Consider the following 19,578-nt stretch of genomic DNA (forward strand, 5'->3'; position numbering starts at 1 on the left):
AACGTTGTCCGGAAAGTGCAAACTGTTTTTATGATCCATGATTTTACCGTACGTTCCAACAAGGCTGTCGGAGTAGAAGGGTGTATCACCGATCAAAATTTCGTAGAGAAATATTCCTACCGACCACCAATCACACTCGCGTCCGTAGCCTCCTTTGTCGCCTTGAAACTGCAACACCTCGGGGCTTATGTAGTCCGGTGTACCAACGGCATTTGAAGAGTGCACCAGCCCATCCTCACCCATTCGCATGCACGTTCCGAAGTCTGCTAGCTTGAGGTGACCGTGCTTATCGAGTAACATATTGTCCGGCTTTACGTCGCGATGAATGAAACCCATGTTATGGATGGTGTCAAGTGCCAGAACAACTTCCATCGTGTAGAAAAGGGCCCATTTTTCCGGAATTTCATATGTATTCATGAGGCAAACGATATCGCCACCAGGCATGTAATCCATAACCATGTACAAATATTTAGAATCCTGGAATGCGTAGTGTAGCTGCACGATCCACTCGGAGTTGGCATGCGTCATGATGTAGCGCTCTTCCCAAAAGAAAGCTGTATCCGAACGAGTTATCATGCCGTATTTTGATAAACGCTTCATGGCATACACCTGATTGGAACTTTTATGGCGAACTAGCTGAACCTCGCCGAACGAACCGCGTCCTATCAGCTTGATGGAGGTAAAATCATCTGGTTTCATACGAAGATTGGTGATTTCGCGCGCAAGATCTTTGTCTGAGTGAATATTCCACAGAAATCAAATATAAAAAAAGTTTTATAAGACCGAAACAATTTAGACAAATAATTTGCAAACTATTAGTAGCTATTTGGTACGTATACATAAAAAAATTAAAGGCTTAGTATAGCAAATAATCACCGATTATGGGGTCAATCCTGAAATTCGCGCAAAATGTTCACGTAACAACTGAATTCGTATTATGCTATGACAATTCAATCCTTTCCATCGCTTCCAAAGTGACGATGCTACCAATGGTTTGATATGGACTAATACAAATGCACTCATTGGGTGAAATTTTCATGCGAAATTCAGAATAAACCCCTAGAATTTAGTTAGCGGAAACACTTGGAAGGAATTTATAAAATTAAATAACTACACCTTAGGCAGCCAAAAAAATTGGCACGCGAAAACTTACATCTTTTGATGAAAATTTCGATATTTTTTATGATTTTGACGCTTTCGTGATCGCAGTCAGCGACAAGCGCCGTTACAGTGTCCAGAAGGCAATCAACGTTTGCGATGCCAGCCGGATCTCGAATTTTTTGTTCGAGTGCCAGCAATCTAAATGCAGAAAAGATAAATTAAACTATGTATTCTAGTAAACGTCCTTTATAATTTAACAATAATACCCACCGTTGCCGACGAATTTCATCCATCGTTTGGTTGGATGCCATTATTCCATTTGGGGAAAACCTATCTCCACACACTCTATTTGCGAGAGGCTGCCGGATTAGAAGATTAGGCGGCGCAAAGAGATGTTGTGAGCCTCGGGCAGAACGCACAGTGGCGCTAGACCGAAGAGAGCAGGTGAATTTAAACTCGAACCGTTTTGTCGTACTTATAGCTGCATCATCACACAAACCATCCCCGAATATTTTGCAGCATAAGCAGCACCTACCTCCAAGTTCGCTACAGTGTTTTTTTACTTGTCCAAGCCTACTCAGTTTGACAGCAGCGGCAGGGTAGAAGAAAAGAAGAACACAAAATGTAAGGGGACGAAACAAACTTTCGGCGGTCATGGATCGCGCATTCGTGGGTTTTTAAGTTGCGCGAAACATTGCAGGCCCACCTTCGTTTCCCTCAGCCGAGTTTAGTTCAATTTACCTTCGACGACGATGAGAATGAACAATCGCACCAAAATCAATGCTTTCAGTCACTTTTGTTCCGGCAAAAGCGCTGTGAAGGAGAGTAGGAATTGCGATGATACACAGGTACAAAGAGTGCCAATCGATTTTCCGATCGATCGAAAAACGTCCCCAACTGTAAAGTGTGAAGATAGGTAAAAGTAAGAATTGGAAAACACGCCGAATGAAAGTAATAGCGCCACACAGCAAATTTACACGACACTTTAAGGTTCCGGAGACGAAAGGAGTCGAAAAGTTTTACAGACTTTTGTCACACACACATCACCGCGCGCCCTGTACTGACAGTTTGATAATGGCGAGTGCAACAATGAGAAGCTGTCATGCTGACTTTCGCGGTTGCTGTCGCAGGGTATGTGGACAATCCCTGACAGCTTTAAATTGCGGGGGCCTACCGGGGCCAAGCACCTTAAAATTCACATTCGGCTGTTTCATTATTATGGTACTTTTATAAGCCACAACTGTCAGGCCGTGTCCACATCATCTGCGACAACAACCCACAAACTCGTAATCGTTTTCGTTTTCCCTTCGTCTAAATTCGATCTATTAGCCTGCCACAGACCGCAAACGGCGCGTGCGGAACGTTTCGCCGCGTACGAATAGAATGTATGGGATTGTACTAGGCAACACATACCGCACGCGGACGGCGCGTGCGGATCCGTGTGGACCTTGCGGCAAAATGCAAAAGCCTGCCACAGACCGCAAGCGGCGCGTGCGGAGCGGACGGAACGGTTCGCCGCGGATGAAGCGGCAACACATAAGCCTGCCACAGACCGCAAGCGGAGCTTGCGGCGCGGACGGAACGGTTCGCCGCGGATGAAGCGGCAACACATACCGGTTGCGGTGCATGCGGCGCGGCACGGCCGTTATAGCGTTGAACCTATCGATATAAACCAAACAATGTTTACGAAAACACGAATTGTTAACGAAAACAAGATATTACATTTCTATTACTTATCATATTATTCTATACATATTATTATCAATAACATGATTCCATGATCACAATGCAAACACTCATTTTGTTTACATCCAACTGCCAAATCAAATCCACCGGATTTCGCCGCGGTTCGCCGCGTCAAAATGCAAACTTTTGCATTTGGCCGCAAGGTCCGCAAGGATCCGCACGCGCCGTCCGCGTGCGGTATGTGTTGCCCAGTACAATCCCATACATTCTATTCGTACGCGGCGAAACGTTCCGCACGCGCCGCTTGCGGTCTGTGGCAGGCTTATGTGTTAGTCGCTTAATCCGCGGCGAACCGTTCCGTCCGCGCCGGTCTGTGGCAGGCTTAAAGTACCTTGACCTTGCCTCAGACACAACTGTCAAATTAGGTGACTTGTCAAAGCGTCTTTGACTCCACCTTTCTATAATACCTTGGTTTACGCAAGAGTTTGCGCTCCGTTTAGCAGATCCTAATAATTGCGCTTTGCTAGCTGCATACTTATTTTCAATCCCTGACAAATAACTACTACTCAGCGAAGCCTGGCGAATGAAGAAATTGGATGCCCTAGACGATTGGGCGCTACCACTCTTATTAGTGTTTTTGTTGCGTTTCTAACTAAAATCCGACATCATGTCAATGGTAAGGGTACGCGCTTTCTCACTTTGCTACAGGTATTGAATTGCATCTATTGTTTTAGCTACAACGATTCGAACAGCTAAATCAAATACCACAATGGCAAATTGAACGCATCTGCGTTGAGTTAGAGAATTTCTTCCGTTGCAATGCAATGTGAGTATATACATCTGTCATCCGAATCGTATCTACTTGAAGATAACTAATGGTTTGTAATAAATACTGTCATAAAAACTAATTTCTTTCTTCTTTCCTTTGCTTTTTGTAGGCATGGTACAACTTTACACGACGATGCAATTACATTCCCAATGGTGATGAATCGATTTTTTGGAAACGATTCGGGCGTTAGTGTGTACATCAGGAATGTTGTACAAGAGCAAATGAACTCTGCATTTTCCATATGCTACGATTTTTTTTCTCCAAACGGGCCACTTTTTTGGTATTTTAAGCGATTGTTTGAATCTTCAGTCCCATTCCTCCTACCAATCATTCAGCTCCCGGTAAAAAGACTATATCATTGCTAGAATTATATGTATCCCTTTTTTAAACATTTGTTCATCTATTCCACCATGTCTCTACGACAGGAACAACTCCAATCAATACTAGCCTCTGATACTTATCCCGCATTCTACAAAAATCTAATAGCAAATGATATACCCTACTGCTTCACCCTGCAATTGAGTAAGTATAATGCGTTTTGTCGTTTCATATTTCAGAAGATAAATTTCTTATTTCTTTTATATTGTTGTATAGACGCTTTTCAGTATTTTATGTTCAAATTTGCCCTTTCTGGTTTGATTTCGCACAAAAATATGAATCCTCCTATGGGAAGAGAAACGATCGATCGGCAAACGGAAACATTATACTTGGCGCTGGCAGCAGAATACATGTTCACCTATTTGCCTCGTGCTCAGCCTTCTGATATACCGCCATCGAAAGGGAGCATAAAATCACTTGTGATTAAGTCGCCACGGTTGGTAGTACAGTCTGATCTGGAGAATCCCAGGAAAATATATAGCGTTTCTTCTTTTGTAGTCCGATCGCCAAAACGAAATATCTCAACCTTGAAAATTTGCCGTATGTGACACCGAGACTCATCAATCCAGCGATGGACAGCACGACAAATTTAGATGTGTGGCGAGCTGAAAGCATAGCTTCCATCTTCCTCGATGTCTGGCTGAGCTACACTCCTAGTGCAGACGGGATGTATCTTCCAAGTGTCGAACTGCTGCGTTGCATTCGCGTGCTTGTCAAGCAGATACACGCATTCAGTGGTATTGGATACAATATTGACAATTGTCCGATGGAAGAATTACGCAGAGCTACAGAACTGCAATTACGGGAACGCATTGAGCCATTTTTCATGTCGCTGTTTGACATATGGCCACTTGACGGTAGCCTTATTGATTTAATAGAGTTGTGGTTGAGCTACATACAACCCTGGCGCTACATGCACAATCGTCATCTTAGCAAATCACCTCCCCCCATTTGTGAGCATGCGATTGTACATCGATTCTCACGATTCATTGTGGCAAATCTGCTTTCGTACACCCAACCAATCGTGAAATTGGTCCCAAGGCTTGCTCAGTTTGATATGACCTCTCCGATAAGCATAAAAATATTGACACGACTGTTGAAAGTTGTTTCTAGTCGTACGATGCTCAATTTTATAAAACGCAACGAAATCATTCTCTACCGTTTGAAACAACAATATGATATAAGTAGTCTAACTATCAACATATCGATATTGCCAGAAGAGGATAATCCTCCAATAGACTTAGAAGAGGTAGACATGGTTTGGTCGTTGGGTGGTTCCAAAATGATCGATCCGACAAATTATACGCCCCTTTTCTCTAGGTCAGTGCAGTATCAGCTATGTCAGCTAGCGAAACGTCTATGTTACACCATCTCCCGTATAAAAGGCCGTATTCAGCTGCTAGAAGGAAAAAAGAAAAAGCACATTACCCTTTTACCGTATCTGTGGCAAGCGCTTGGAGGTGGACAATCTCTCAGTCCTTATAAAACTGCTCAGGACGACTGTTATGTGCTAGAATCAATCTGCCAATGGCTTACAGAAATGTTTGCTATACCGTCGTTCGAGATGGAACCGAATAATGAGTTGGAACACGAGCCACCGAATAATTTAATCTTCCAGCCATCGCCCGGTTTCCTGAATCGAAACCAACATATTTGCGCCCAGACACACTTAGGCGATCCCCAATTGCTTCCTATCACCAACAAGGAAATTAAATTTCTCGTGCGTGCCTTGTATCATGTGAGCATGAAAGTAAATCTGATTTATCACGATGAGCTAAGTTCGCTCTGGTATAGCCAGAGATGGTGGGGCTCTATTGCCCGCTTGATGCTGCAACCGCCCAGTTCATACATGGAACGCGTTCAACTAGCTAGCGGCTTGTCGACAATGGTCGAAACATCCGTCGGGCCACAACTAAGCTTACGATCATTCGCCTCGTATGCAGCCGTTCGCAACGTGGTGGGTGCTTTCGTGGCTGGAATCCTGCTATTCGGCTCGCCAATCTACGGATTCATTATCTTGGTTTTACTAGCATTCACATTAACCTTGTTACGTTAGATAATGCGATTTTGATGCTACTTAGTAGCTAAAATTTCTTATCGTTAATATAATCATCCGTAAAAACCCACTACCCCCTCCTCGGGGCACAAAATTGGACACTCAGTGAGAGGGGTGCTAATAGTGGGTTTTTACCCTTTATTTTTACCTAATCTTGTAAAACGTAACAATTAGGATCCGTCATACGAAGCTTAAACACATGCCATATCGTTTAGGCTTCGTGTGGCGGGCCAGAAATATAAACAGGTTTACACCGAAATCTGTTATTGTTTTGTTTTCGACTTTCTCGCAAATTTAGGATACCTTTGGGGGAGTAAAAGGATTAAACACACTCATAATCAACATACCACTGATACCAACCACAAGAAGAATAGTTCGCGAACGTATAAAAATTTTGCATTAGCGTGACCGATTTAGCATTACTCTTTGCTTTTACGCTTCATATCGCGACAACTGTTCATTTTTACATACTACAGTTGGTAGACCCCACTTTTAGCACCCCCTCTCACTATTATGGGAGGGGGGAGGGGGTGCACTGGACTTTTTTTATGATTTTGGTTATACTTTATAAGTTTTCCATCCCCCTCCTCCTTGTACTAATTTTCGTTTTAAAGTTTTTGCACTCTGAAAAAAAAACTCAAGAAAACGGCCGCTCAGTAGAAGAAGGTGCTAATAAGAATGTTTCACCCTACAGTATATTCCCATAGTATTTGGTAACTGTGGCCGCTATTCTTTTATTATGGTGATTGTGGTGGTTCTCGACTGAAGTACGGCGCGGTATCTTGAACCAATAGCGTATGGCAAACGTCGCATACTCGTGCCAACCTACGGTTGGGCCCAGACACAACGGACTTGGACAGACATGGCTGACAATAAATCGTTCCGCAGTGTCGACAATGCTGTTTCCGACGCGTAACGGTGAACTCCTTCTTACAGTTGGGACACTGATCGACGTCGTCATCATCCTGCCAGCGCACTTGCGTATCAGCGGAACGAATCTTCTCCAACTGCATTTGCAACGATTGCGATAGTTTGACGAAATCCTTCTGTACCGCTTCGTTGTTCGCCAGGTCTTCCTGTAGCACAGCCATTTTGCTCTTCAAATCACATACCTGCTTGTCTAGGCGCTCATTCCCAGCTTGCAGCTCAATAATTTGCATCCGCAGCTCGGAGTTTTGCTTCTCATGATCTGAAACGGAGATCTCAAGCTCTTCGCGTATAACAACAAACTGCTGGAATTCGTTTTGCACTCGTCTGAGCCGCTCTTGAAGTTGCATGCAGGTCTGTGTATATTCTTGCTCGGTTTTCTTAGCATCACGATCGCGTAAACACTGTTGTTCCTGAAGTAACGTTACTTCGTCCTGCATGCTTCGAGCCTTTCGTTCGGCAAACTCGCACCCTGTCTGCGTGACAATCAGTTTCTCATGCAATCTCAGCACATATTCTTGCAATGCGTCTATGGTCTGGGGAAAGTTAAGCGCCTGGTCCTTGAGTGCTTCCGAGCTGGCAACATATTTGCCGGCCAAAAAGTCGTTATCCTGCTGTAGATTGTTGATCTGGTAGTAAACCCTTTCACGCTCTTCAGTAAGCTTCTGCAACTCGTCGCGTAATGACAGTTTCAGTTGCGAGTAGTCCTGGCGAAGTTTGTCCAACATCATCTCTGTCTTCATTGCCCGATCGGTAAGCTTCTGTACCTCTATCTTGTGTTCTTCGCGTTTCTTGTGCCACTGTGCCTCAAGATCAGTACGCAACGCTGCCTCTTTTGTTAGCTGCTCCTTGAGTCGTTCAGCCTGCTTTTCAACCGTCGCCAATCGTTCACGTTCCTCGTTTAACTGCTCCTCGATACTTCTCTCAAGCATCGCACACCGAATACAGCTATCCTTGCAAGTTGGTTCACTACCATCTATTGGAGTTGCAAAATCTTTCGCTTCGCTATACTCTTGTTCGGGATTCAGCATTCCGAGGAGCGCCGACTTCTGTTGTTTAGTACTAGTTTCAGTTCCGGTAGGTGACGTTTCGCGTGTCTCATATGCAATACGGAGTTTCTCTTTAAGTGATTTGATTTCCTCCTCTAACGGAACGACCAATGATCGGAGCACCTCCGCATCTTCTTGAGCCTGGAAGATACCACACGGAATCAACGATAAATAGTTAGTGATTAGTTTAGCTAAAACGTTATCTAAATGAAGAACTCTTTCATAGCAACCCGGAACAAAAAAAAAAATCGAAGAATGACTGTGAAACATTGAAATTGTTGCGTTTCGTAAAATGAATTGTAACAGATAACCATCGATTCACAGTATGAGAGTGTATGCTTTGGAAAAAGTTTTCATAGGTCACAGTAGCACAACCTACATTGCATAAATTACTATGGTTAAGCAGAAGTTAAGGACTTGCGTTAACACGCACGTAGATACTTAATTTTTTTATACACACGTCACACGATAATTTGTAATGCACACATATTCTCTTTGATCTTTGATTGCCACAAACCATTCACACTTACCACATCCTTGGTTGCGCTTGGGTCCATATATATATATAGACATAGATATATATATTTCATATATATCAAATTTCTAATCCTAGGACTAGCGTGCGTATATCTCGGTGCTAACCAGCTGAGATTATTTTGAAAAGTCAGAGGAAATGAGAGAGCTCAGAAATAGGAGATAGGAAAAGCGTATCTGATAGTTCGTGTAACCCTCTATCTACACTACCATTCGATCAACACTCTATTAAGCCTGTGCCACACGATCCACAAATCTAGCGTAAATTCTAGCGTACTACCAAAAAGTTCATGCTTTTTGGCATTAGATTGTCAGTTTACGCTTCGTCTGGGAAAGGCTTTAGCACCACAAACCGTTTGTGGTGAATAGGCCCTGCCAGACGGAGCGTAAGGTGCTTATTCCCGTGAGGCATTTGTTGACGCCTCAGGCGTCAAATTCATTACGTGGTGCTACATGAACCTTAAATTTATGCGTAAATTTACACATTAATGCCAAAACGTTTACGCTTCGATACGAAAAAATTAACGTAAACGAAAAAATTAATGCCAAAACGGTTACGTTTAACCCTTACACGCTATCAAGATCAAAGATTTGCCAATTGATAATATTCCTGGCATCGGCACAACCGAGCCTGCATCAACAAAAAAAAATCAGCTGGTATTGACAGAAACAGAACGGTACAACGGTAGTTTCTATTTCTGTACATAAAGTCGAAACGGTAAAACGGAAGCGAAAAAATATGAGCGAAAATCCTTCTCCAGTTACCTTCAATTTTCTCTTTTTCACAGGGCCAAAAGTTTAACGTAAATTAGGCTGATAAACGTCAATTAGGTTTTAACGAGAAAAGAGATAAATCACCCGGGGGATGGTCTTCCATTTTACCCAATTTTACATGAAAGTTTTGATTATAATTTATGAAGTATTTTCCACTCCCTTCCTCCTTCCGAGAAACCTCAATTTTCGTTCTGAAGTTTTGGCGCAATGAAGAAAAGCAAAAAAACCAGTCACACTTTAGCCGTGGCCACACGGGGCGAAAACTCTAGCGCAAACGAAAAAATTAATAGCCGTGGCCACACGGGGCGAAAACTCTAGCGCAAACGAAAAAATTAATGCCAAAACTTTTGCGCTTCGATATGTTTACATGGCCGGGTTGAGGAAATTAAAATCGTTTTTTTGAAGAAAAGGATTGAATACACTAGCAATGATCACTCACTGTCGATGTAAACCACAAAAAGAACATATTGTGAGCCCTACCGTTTGCAAAAAGCTTTTATGCTAGGTTTTACGCTCCACGGACCAATAATCGTTTGACAGCATGTAAACGGCGGTAAAAGACTGAAATAGGCCCCCCCACTCACGGTGAGTTACTGAGTGACCGAAAAAATCGTTAAATACCACTTTTTAGATAAGCAAACCTTCATAAAAATATGCGGAAACGTAAATAAATGTATTAGGGGAGGGGGGAGGGGTGGAAAAGTTACATTTTACCATTAAAACAACGATTTTTTCGGTCACTCAGTAACTCACCGTGAGTGGGGGGGCCTATTTCAGTCTTTTACCTAAACGGCAAGCGTAAACGTTTTGGCATTAATTTTTTCGTTTGCGCTAGAGTTTTCGCCCCGTGTGGCCACGGCTAATGCCAAAACTTTTGCGCTTCGATATGTTTACATGGCCGGGTTGAGGAAATTAAAATCGTTTTTTTGAAGAAAAGGATTGAATACACTAGCAATGATCACTCACTGTCGATGTAAACCACAAAAAGAACATATTGTGAGCCCTACCGTTTGCAAAAAGCTTTTACGCTAGGTTTTACGCTTCACGGACCAATAATCGTTTGACAGCATGTAAACGGCAAGCGTAAACGTTTTGGCATTAATTTTTTCGTTTGCGCTAGAGTTTTCGCCCCGTGTGGCCACGGCTTTTTACTTTGATGGAAATGAAAATGCAAGCCAAGCAGTTAAAATTTTACATGTTGCTTATGGTGACGATGCTGGTGTCTATTAAAAATGAGCAGTTTGGATTTTGTTGATGCTTTTCTATCACTATTGTGGTTAAAGATGCATTTCGCTGCACATGTTCACGGTCATAACATCCGAACGGAATATTTGAGAGAAATGTGGATTTATATAATCTACTAGTAATAATAATCAAATCTGCTAATAAAGATGAAATGTTCCGGCAGTTTAAAATCAAAACCGTGTGCCCTAACCAGCACATTTTTCATCCCGTTTTTCCTAAGGAACAACGACAACCGAGCTCTTTTTCAATATAGACCGATCCGAAACGGGGTGCACGGTCCGTAGTGGCTCACTATACCAGGTAAGCTCGTTCTAAACCTATTCCTTGTTTCTATGTCTTATCAGTCAGTAAAGAAGTAATGGGTTTTTTTAAAGTCGAAACGGAACGCTAATAGCTTTTGGCTTTTAGCGCGACAGCGGACGGTATACCGCGCATTAGACTTACTACGCTAGGTAGATTCGTTATGGTTCAATTGTTATAAGAGCAGAACGTGCATAAGGAAACGCTATACGAGTATTAGATTGCATCCCGTGGATGGCGTAATTCTACTTGTTATGCTACGCATCTCCTGTAAAGTTCGTGAAACACGATCTGTAAACCTAGCGTAAATCAAAATGAAATTCCAAACAGCATATATTTTTTGGCATTACGCTAGAGTTTACGCTTCGTCTGGCATTGGCATCGGCTTTGTGTGCATATTGCAGCTTATGATTGTGCCCCGTGTTAACAGTAAAAGGTTTAACCAAACATATCAAACATGCACTAGGATATCTTATCATTTCTACGATTTTGAAAAAGCCAATTTTGATAATACGTACATATTTCTTTACCTTCCGCATAGACTCTTCTAGGTTATCGGAACCGTTGCTGTCGATCGTCCCAAATTTGAGTATAATTTTTTTCGCCTGCTGCACCGTCTTCGCCAGGCTTGGTGATACCTTTAACAAAAAGAAGGAATAGCAAAAAAAATAGCGTACGTATCTATTGTCCATTGCATACGTTTGGGATTATTTACTTGATTGCTTTCAGCGAGGCCCTCTTTAAGTTGTGCAATTTCTACCAACATGCTTTCATTTTTCTCCTGCAGCTGTCGCACTGTGTCTCGCATTGTCGAAGACTCGTCGAGGGTTTCATTTACCAGCAATTTAAGAGTTCGATTTTCGTCCTCCATTCTGTTACGCTGCTCTTCGGCGTCCTTCTCGCGGCTAAATTCCATGATCCGGATTTGTGCTTTCAGCTCGTTCAGTTCCTTCCGGGCACTGCTCAGATCCTCAACTACTCGTTTGCATTCATCTTGAGGACGATAAAGTTCCAGGATGCATATTAGATTGACCAGACCATTAAGCCCATTCACCATTCACGATCTTTATCCTTTGGCAAACTTACTCTCTTTTGCTAGATACAATTCCTTCATACGCGCCCTTTGCTGGTTAAACTCCTCCCGTACTCGCCATAGCTCCAACTGAAGCTTTGTTGCTTCATCTTCAGTTTGGATTTTGACCACCTCCAATTCCTTTTCTTCAGCGTTATTACCCTTCTTTTCCATTTCCCAGGTGCTTAGTAGAAACCTTGCGTAGTTTGCATACACTTCAAGAAAATGGCAAAATATTGTATTGGCATCGTTTATAATCACTACGAGTTATTTACCGGCAAACTAGCATCTACGCCTTTTCACTTATTCATGTCTATCGGTGATTATTGGTATTTGACTGCTTGCTTAACCCTCTCAACTCACTAGGTGGTGCCAGACCAAGGTGTATTAAATAGGAAGGTGGTTCTTAGCCGCTTTGACAGGTCACCATTTTGAATTTGTTTGACATTGGTGGCAGGGCACTTTATATACAAAACCACGTGAGTTTCAAGAAGAAGAAAAAGAAGATATGGGCAAGTTTGGTGGTTTTATCGAGGAAAGTACCTGATTTCACTCTTTTTCGAATGTTTAAATGATTCATCTCTCTATTTAAGATCAAACGAGCGACCGAGTTGTGTTTTACAGCGAGTGAGCACGTTCCAGGAACGCATATTGAAATACTAGGAAGAATTTTGGGAATATTTGCATAAACTTCAACTTTCGCGCCCCTTTTCGTGAATTTTAACTGTCGTAATACCACGGAAAAGCGAAAACAGCTCCGAAAAGAGCGTTCCCGAAGTAAACATCCCACCATCCCATGAATGTCAAACTCTGAAGTTTTTTTCTAAAATACGATCGGGATTTTGTTCTACTAGAAGCTACCTGTCTATTTAAAGTACCTTACGCTTCATCTAGTCCAGACTTTTGGCGTTGCATCAGCTGCTGCTTGGCATAGTAAGCATTCACGGCTCCGATTAGTTTCATTATTTATTTAGTTTAGTTTTTGTCTAAAATTATTGATAGTCTTCTTTGTTTATGTCCTTTGTCTGTTTCAGGCTTTCATAATTTATTTCTATGCCAAAAGTGTCAGCCCGTCCTTCCTCTGTTAGTATTCCGGCTAAAAACCACGAGTAGCAATGGAGCCATGGCTTAGAGAAACTCCCGGCAATAAGTTTATTGTCACGATCTGGAGCTTGCTGCACTATATGTTCACGTGGTTAGAGTACTGGGTGCTCCTAATGCGCTGGTGTCGCCGAGCGGTGTTTCATCTTTTATGGTGGCAACAACAGCCATCACTGCAGGACTATTATTCGATTTACCATTCGCAGTTATTTATTCAGCAGCATTTGACAACGATGTCAAAGGTTCCCAAGCACCTAGTCGTCTTACTAGGACCAGAGGAGCCAGACTATCGATTACTATCCCAATTCGTGTTTTGGTCTCGTGCCGCTGGAATTCACTACGTTAGCTTTTACGACCACCGAGGTAACCTGGCCTGTATTTATATCTTCGCTGCCTAACTCATATAATATTCTCTTTGCATAATTATTACGCCAAACCGCATGTGTCTTGAAGGAATCTTGAAACGGAATCACGAAAATTTGGTCCGCTGTGTGCAGACAGTACAGTTGAATGCCAGTAACAATATCGTCTGGACGCCATCCTCAACTCTCTTACCGTCACAATCAACTCCATCAAGTGAGCGACCGCAAACTACGGTATCGTTTTACTCGCCAGCTGACGGCAAGCAAGAACTGGTGGTGTTAAGTCGTTCGCTCGGCGAATTGGTGCGCAGCCGAAACATTTTGATCGGTGATATCAACGTTGAGTTCCTGGATCAGCAATTGCAATCCGCCTACCATCACACTCCGGATCCTGATTTAGCCCTCTACTTTGGAGATATCTGCTCCACCTATGGACTGCTACCGTGGCAGATCCGACTGACAGAGTTCTTCGCGCTCGAGCTGCGATTGCGGGACATCACTGTGATGCACTTTATGAACTGCTTGCTTAAGTTTTCTCGCTGCCAGCAACGGTTTGGTACGTAGTCAGCCAGTCTACAGGATTGCTTGGGGATCGCTTTGGACTATTAGGATGACCGATATAATTATATTATGCAAAATAGACTAGCCTAGTGTTATGAGGTCAAGGTCAAAGTCGTATTCAAAAATACACAAAATAAATATAAATTTCATGAGATTAGTTATATTGGAAGCAAAGTTATTGCACCTAAAGTGACAGCATCTTTGCGTGGACGGTACAAAAATAAACATCGAACAGTATCAAGTTGTGTTTTCAACTCGGTACAACGTTTACGGAACCATTTAAATTGATGCAGTAAGTTTATGGTGATAATTGCCTATCCCGTGACATAATTTATGAGTAGTATACTCTTTTTAAAAACAGTCATGAAGTATTCAACGACGACCTTCATGTCGGCCAAACCATTTTTATGATTACGCTAGGGAGCATCGAAGAATTGCACGATTTTCACAAAAATGGAGCCGAAATCGTAGTTGCGTTTAATGAAAATAGATTGCGAATTTCAGATTATTCGTTTTATAGCAATTTTTAACGATCAATTGGCTGAATATTGTAGAATATCGGGAAGAAGAGAGTTGTCGCAGATGCGTCGTCTCATCAACCTACTAATTTTTTTGACTAATCTCTGGCTCATTACTAATTTTTTTGACCAAAAATCTCATTTTTTTAATAAATCGTTTCCCGTTTTCATCTGATCTGGCATTCTGTAACTTGTATCTATTCGGAAAATTTCATTTATTGATGAAACTAAAACGTTATGTAGACATTTTGGTCATTCAGAAGGTTTGTATCGACCAAACAAACATCCTTTACTTTATGCGCAATAACTTTAGTTCCAATAGACCAAATTTCATGAAATTTTGGCATGAAAGCAAGAAAGGATTTACCTTTCAGAAACATATACCCACATCAATGTGCTGCCTCCAGAAATGTCTCTATTGAAAAAGTCTTGTTTACTTTGCGACAGACCGTGTATCATTTCCGTAGGTATCACAAAATGTAACGCCAAAAACACACTAGCATAAATTTGTCGTCATTTGTAACACACACTAGCACTTGAATCCTATGAAACATTGTATGAGAGGATGGACAAGCTATTTTAATTTTTTTACTGATAAACCCTGACAAATTTGATACCATAGACATAGTTTTTAACCATTTTTTCCCAAATTACAACAAAATGTTCTTCCAAAGTTGTAATTTATAATGGCATTTACAACAAATAAAAGATAGTTTAAAAAAACATCAAAAATGTGTTGTTTCTTTTACCGGACTTAACTTTAGCCCCCGTCTTAATAAACGAAATTGCAACAGGTCAGAAGTAGTTTTAACCATTTGTCATTTCAAAGAAATTTTGAACAGAATCAGTAGAAAACCAAGCACGACTTTTTTTACCGTAGATATGACATATTAACCATATTTCTTTCCAAATCACATCGGTTTCGTTATATATATAGATGGAAAAAATGTATTTAGATTAATAGGTCGAACATACTGGACCAGAAAATGGGAAACCGGTAAATTTTCTCGCGGTAGATTTGCAACACTTCTTCTTTTCACAAGGCTAAAATTTCAAATCGTAAATCAAGTGGTAAGGAAGGGTTGAGGATGGTGGAAAACATTTCTGAAATTATAACCAAAACTCTAATGTAGAATTCGTCCTCCACCTCTCGTTAATAGATTATGGGTAAGTTTTGGCCCAAATAAAAAATAAAGGATTGATAGATCTACCGTTTTGTCCGGAAATTAATTGTTGATGTACTATGACATACAACCGCATCCGCCTATAACTTGCTTTCTTACAGCGCCATCTTACGACCCTCGATGGAGATTTCCACTGCTCGGCGGCTAGACTGCATTCGTTTTTTATCGATGAACTTCTTCAAGTGCTTCTCATAACGGTTCAGCTTTTTTTTAGCGACCTAACCATTCCATGACACAAAGAAATAACGGGTAAATATATATTAGTCTTTAAAGAAATATTTAAATGTTGATTAAATTTGATTATTAAATGTTAGCTTACAACAGTCATGTCGGTATCAACAACTGACTTGGGGCGTACAATATATTCCTTATCGGAAGGCATTGGAACACGTGCTCGCTGTACCCAACCCTTATCGCCGGGGCGCAGTGTCCCTCTGGGAAAATGTTGCAACAGGATCATACAAAACATTTAGTATGCGCGTTACAGGAGGGCAAAAGGGAAAAGAGAGGCATACGTACTTGTCTGCCTCTGTGAATGGTAGCCCCTTTTTCTGATTATTACTGGCCGATGTCGATGGCTCCGGCGAGTGGCGACGTTTGCGGGGCATCTGCTGTAGATCACGCTGTTGGCGCTCCTCTCGTGTCATCGCCTTAAAGTCGGTGCTCAGATTGAAGATAGGTCGGGCCCACTCGTTGATGAGACGTCCTGCACGCTCGCGATTCTGTTTAGTTTCGTTCGGATGCTTGTAGAGGTACATTACTGCTTTACCAATCCCCGACTGCTTTAAGTAAGCCTTGTCAATCGCAGGAAACTGCGGATTTAGAATAAAAATTGTATTATCATCATCAATAATCTGCCTTTGCATTGCGCAGCGTCTGCTGCCGTTGAATAACTCACATCGGCCAAAAGCTTCAGAATGTTTTCTCGTATTTGCAGACACGGTAGAGCCTTATTGGGCAGCGGAGCCAACCAATCGGTCAGCACGTTCAGTACGTTATGCTCCAGAAACGCTAGCTGCAGATCTTTTTTGATGAGCTGTGACATCACATGCTTTAGAATTGCAATTTTCTTTGTAGCTGGCTTAGACTCCTTGTTCAGTTGCCGATCGTCGTCGGCAGCCTCTCGCATCTGCTGCAAAAGTTGAGCAATCAGATCATCGTTGTCGTTGATCAGCTCGATATCGTTTCGTTTTCGGCGGCGCGACTTTTCCTCTTTCTTGCGAGCCATCATTATGTCGAAATCGGACATAAATGTCCCCCTGTGTAGCCACCAATAGAACAAATAACGATCGAAAAAATTATAGTATGGTAAAAGAAACATTTGCAAGGAAAGAGCATTGTGCATACCGGTCGTTGGTACCATCATCATCCTTGGGAATTTCGTCGTCCGAATCGAGAATGTTGCCACCCTCTTTCTCGGCTACCTTTTTCTGCGATCCGTCCTTGTCCTCTTCATCATCCACGTCAGCGTCATGTTTTGTTGAATTTTGTTCGTGAGCTTGTTCACCGCCCTCCTCATCATCGTCTGATTCCACGAATCGCTTAAGTTTTTTGGCGTGCTTCCCGCTGTCATGCATCCCCGATGCCATCGAGGGACTCTTGGAGCGTCCGCTGTGTGAATGTGAACTGTTACGACTACGTACCACACTCTGACTACGACTGCGAGATTTTGAGTAGGATCTAGATACTGAGCGTGACACAGAACGCGATCGAGAACGTGACCGGGAATGAGATCGGGAACGTGAGCTCGATCCAGATAGAGACCGTGAATGAGATCGCGAACGATACTGAGATCGAGATCGAGAGCGGGACCGTGAATGAGACCGGGAGTGTGATTGCGACCGGGACCGGGATTGAGAGCATGATCGGGAGCGTGACTGTGAGCGAGAGCGCGAACGGGACCGCGATGCGGAACCTGAGCGACTACGACGGTTGTTACTTCGGCTGCGTGAATGGGACATATTATCACGGCTATTACTTTGACGGTCAGCATGGCGTGGACTGCGTGACGTCGGGCGGCTTTCTCGTGAATTTCGGAGACTGGTGCGCGATCCCTGCTCATTACCGGTTGGCTCATTTCTATCAGTACCAGCGCTATTGTTCTGCGTTTGTTCGTCAGTGTGTGTGTAGACTACTGTTTCTAGGTTACCAAGAGCATGTGGTGAACTGTGAGATTTGCTAGCTTCGCCTTGGCATGGTTGGTCGCTGTTTTCAGCTACCACCGAGCTACTCCGTCGGGTATATGATGGGCTAAAAGATTCTCCGAGTGCAAAGACGTCGCCAACCTTATTCGCTTTAGACTCGTTGTCTCCGTCCACGACGCTCTCTACATGAGTCTTTGTGCCGATTGGATTCTCCAGTACTTCCGCTTGTGGTGTGATTTCAACGGAGATTATCCCATCATTTGCATTATCATCTGAACCAACTCTCTGCTTATGCTCGTTTATACTGGTGACACCTGGGATTTCTGTAGCCACCTGCAATGAAAAATCAAATCATAAGAATGAGCGTATACAATACCATCACCGACGAATAATGGGCGATTCCTGCGGTTGTTCAAATCCAAATACATAATTGATAAACTCTGGATGACTTGCCTCGGTGTTTGTATCATTGCTTGCATTAATGAGATGCTTTGCTGTAGCACTGCTATCTTCTTCCATGGCGGCCATAATTTTACGCTCTTTCTAGAACTTTTGTGAGCTGCAAAGAACACAGAGGTAGAAAAAAGGTAGACACGGTATTACGAAATAATAAACATCCTGCTGTGGAAACATAGCTGTCAGTGGCAGCAACATCATCAACAATGTTTTACCACCAGTTTTGACCAGGTTTGAAGATATTTTTCATTGCAATCGCACTTGCATTCATAAAATCGACTGATTAATCGCTGCCAATTCGTTTAATTGGTAGCGATAAGATGCGATTAGAAACATACCCTTCTGTACGGTACGCTGTAGATCACAGCTAATGTTACAAGATACGTCAGAAAGCAGTAATCGATTCCCGCGAGCGTCAAACTACAGGATCAACAAGATTATCGATTTTAGTTGCGATATCAAAAGGAAGCAACCCCTAACAACGCCAAATGATGATGCTTTAACCGCTCTAACTCTGATTAAATATTTGTGAATTTTGCTAAGCACGCCGCAGCAGATCAACGCAGGGGAAAACTATCGAAACTATCGGCACTTTCCGAGTAATTACGTTTTCCTCTCGATACTGACAAGTAACGTGACAGTCCGTCCGTAAACCGGGTTCAGGAGTCGTCATGTGCGGTTTTCGTTTCCTGCAGCTGCCGACTCCTGAACCCGGTTTATGGTTACCTGATGCCGCCATAAGGCGGTTTCTCACCATAAAGCGTTGCTATAAATTTGCACGAAAATAAAAAATGCACACGATTCTTTTTAAAGGCTGCCACACATAGCATGCATTACTTGCGGCCAAGGTGTTTAAAATAAAAAGAGTGAAAGCCGCTAATAGTGGGTTCTTACCCGCAACCGAAAAAATCGCTGTTTTACTGGTAAAATGTAGCTTTTCCACCCCTTCCCCCTTCCCTAATGCAATTATTTACGTTTCCACATATTTTTATGTAGGTTTCTTTAACAAAACAGTGGTAATTAACGATATTTTTGGTCACTCAGTAACTTATCATGAATGGGGGGCCTATTTCTTTGTTTGTTTGGGTTTTGTAAATCATTCTACATATAGTTTTAAGTTAACATTGCATGTATTGGGCCTACAATAGAGCGTAAAGCGCCTAATTACAAGCCTAATCACAACTTAACGCGACAAATAGTTGCATTTACCCGATCACCCGTTTCTTTAACGTTAGCTAATGATTCAACCCTGCCACCAAATGGATGAATTTTTGAATGCTCCGTGAGAGGGGTGCTAATAG

The 19,578-nt window shown here is 42.4% G+C and overlaps 5 protein-coding genes across 13 annotated transcripts in view; 2 read left to right on the plus strand and 3 right to left on the minus strand.

Moving 5' to 3' along the window:
- LOC125956622 (rho-associated protein kinase 1) overlaps positions 1-2,162 on the minus strand; it is a 10,074-nt gene extending 7,912 nt beyond the window's left edge. For 2 of the 5 annotated variants that reach the window (XM_049688724.1, XM_049688690.1), the window contains exons 1-4: positions 1,843-2,145; positions 1,372-1,674; positions 1,154-1,299; positions 1-734 (exon numbers count right to left, since the gene is read on the minus strand). The exon at positions 1-734 is cut by the window's left edge and continues 1,237 nt beyond it. In XM_049688724.1, the coding sequence (XP_049544681.1) occupies positions 1-734; positions 1,154-1,299; positions 1,372-1,412 (921 nt within the window). In that variant the 5' untranslated portion in view covers positions 1,413-1,674; positions 1,843-2,145. Of the gene's footprint in view, positions 735-1,153; positions 1,300-1,371; positions 1,675-1,842 lie in introns of all 5 variants that reach the window. The other 3 variants (XM_049688698.1, XM_049688707.1, XM_049688715.1) reach the window with 3 other exon arrangements.
- A 1,117-nt stretch (positions 2,163-3,279) lies between these two features.
- Positions 3,280-6,172, plus strand: LOC125956692 (sphingomyelin phosphodiesterase 4). Its single transcript, XM_049688791.1, has 6 exons — positions 3,280-3,463; positions 3,522-3,613; positions 3,726-3,957; positions 4,042-4,138; positions 4,211-4,430; positions 4,493-6,172. Exons 1-6 carry the CDS (start codon positions 3,455-3,457, stop codon positions 6,048-6,050), a joined length of 2,208 nt encoding a protein of 735 aa, XP_049544748.1. The 5' UTR covers positions 3,280-3,454; the 3' UTR covers positions 6,051-6,172.
- Positions 6,166-12,735, minus strand: LOC125956733 (rab GTPase-binding effector protein 1). 4 transcript variants are annotated; one of them, XM_049688893.1, is made up of 6 exons: positions 12,495-12,735; positions 12,227-12,412; positions 11,966-12,166; positions 11,595-11,872; positions 11,398-11,517; positions 6,166-8,167 (listed from the first exon to the last, which is right to left on the minus strand). In XM_049688893.1, the coding sequence occupies exons 3-6, from the start codon at positions 12,123-12,125 to the stop codon at positions 6,788-6,790; spliced, it is 1,938 nt and encodes a 645-aa protein (XP_049544850.1). In that variant the 5' UTR covers positions 12,126-12,166; positions 12,227-12,412; positions 12,495-12,735; the 3' UTR covers positions 6,166-6,787. The 4 variants fall into 4 exon arrangements, with proteins under 4 accessions (XP_049544850.1, XP_049544871.1, XP_049544860.1 ...); XM_049688914.1 differs by having other exon boundaries at positions 6,166-6,875; positions 6,961-8,167; positions 11,410-11,517; positions 12,227-12,735; XM_049688903.1 differs by having other exon boundaries at positions 11,410-11,517; positions 12,227-12,735.
- Positions 12,736-12,785: 50 nt separating this feature from the next.
- Positions 12,786-14,212, plus strand: LOC125956939 (dehydrodolichyl diphosphate synthase complex subunit Nus1). Its single transcript, XM_049689239.1, has 3 exons — positions 12,786-12,884; positions 12,986-13,415; positions 13,506-14,212. The coding sequence occupies exons 2-3, from the start codon at positions 13,067-13,069 to the stop codon at positions 13,976-13,978; spliced, it is 822 nt and encodes a 273-aa protein (XP_049545196.1). The 5' UTR covers positions 12,786-12,884; positions 12,986-13,066; the 3' UTR covers positions 13,979-14,212.
- A 670-nt stretch (positions 14,213-14,882) lies between these two features.
- On the minus strand, positions 14,883-18,885 carry LOC125956711 (IWS1-like protein). Of its 2 annotated transcripts, XR_007469205.1 has the most exons (8): positions 18,616-18,885; positions 18,275-18,380; positions 17,025-18,154; positions 16,576-16,936; positions 16,197-16,489; positions 15,997-16,111; positions 15,705-15,895; positions 14,883-15,597 (listed from the first exon to the last, which is right to left on the minus strand). XR_007469205.1 is itself a non-coding variant. In XM_049688827.1 (7 exons), the coding sequence occupies exons 2-7, from the start codon at positions 18,347-18,349 to the stop codon at positions 15,773-15,775; spliced, it is 2,097 nt and encodes a 698-aa protein (XP_049544784.1). In that variant the 5' UTR covers positions 18,350-18,380; positions 18,616-18,885; the 3' UTR covers positions 14,884-15,772. The 2 variants fall into 2 exon arrangements, 1 of the variants encoding a protein (XP_049544784.1); XM_049688827.1 differs by having other exon boundaries at positions 14,884-15,895.
- Between the last annotated feature and the right edge of the window lie 693 nt (positions 18,886-19,578).

This window comes from Anopheles darlingi, chromosome X, assembly GCF_943734745.1.
Source record: "Anopheles darlingi chromosome X, idAnoDarlMG_H_01, whole genome shotgun sequence".
NCBI lineage: Eukaryota > Metazoa > Arthropoda > Insecta > Diptera > Culicidae > Anopheles > Anopheles darlingi.

Excerpts from the sequence above, each read along its gene's own strand:
- LOC125956692 (XM_049688791.1), top strand. Across the intron at positions 3,958-4,041 it reads TACCAATCATTCAGCTCCCG|GAACAACTCCAATCAATACT; the intron begins GTAAAAAGACTA and ends TCTCTACGACAG. Across the intron at positions 4,431-4,492 it reads CTTGTGATTAAGTCGCCACG|TCCGATCGCCAAAACGAAAT; the intron begins GTTGGTAGTACA and ends CTTCTTTTGTAG.
- LOC125956733 (XM_049688893.1), bottom strand. The coding sequence starts at position 12,125 with ATGGAAAAGAAGGGTAATAACGCTGAAGAAAAGGAATTGGAGGTGGTC. Across the intron at positions 11,873-11,965 it reads ATTGTATCTAGCAAAAGAGA|ATGAATGCAAACGAGTAGTT; the intron begins GTAAGTTTGCCA and ends ATCGTCCTCAAG. Across the intron at positions 11,518-11,594 it reads GCCTCGCTGAAAGCAATCAA|GTATCACCAAGCCTGGCGAA; the intron begins GTAAATAATCCC and ends TTTTTGTTAAAG.
- LOC125956939 (XM_049689239.1), top strand. The coding sequence starts at position 13,067 with ATGGAGCCATGGCTTAGAGAAACTCCCGGCAATAAGTTTATTGTCACG. Across the intron at positions 13,416-13,505 it reads TAGCTTTTACGACCACCGAG|GAATCTTGAAACGGAATCAC; the intron begins GTAACCTGGCCT and ends TGTGTCTTGAAG.
- LOC125956711 (XM_049688827.1), bottom strand. The coding sequence starts at position 18,349 with ATGGCCGCCATGGAAGAAGATAGCAGTGCTACAGCAAAGCATCTCATT. Across the intron at positions 16,937-17,024 it reads GATGATGGTACCAACGACCG|GGGGACATTTATGTCCGATT; the intron begins GTATGCACAATG and ends GTGGCTACACAG. Across the intron at positions 16,112-16,196 it reads CCATTCACAGAGGCAGACAA|AGGGACACTGCGCCCCGGCG; the intron begins GTACGTATGCCT and ends ACATTTTCCCAG.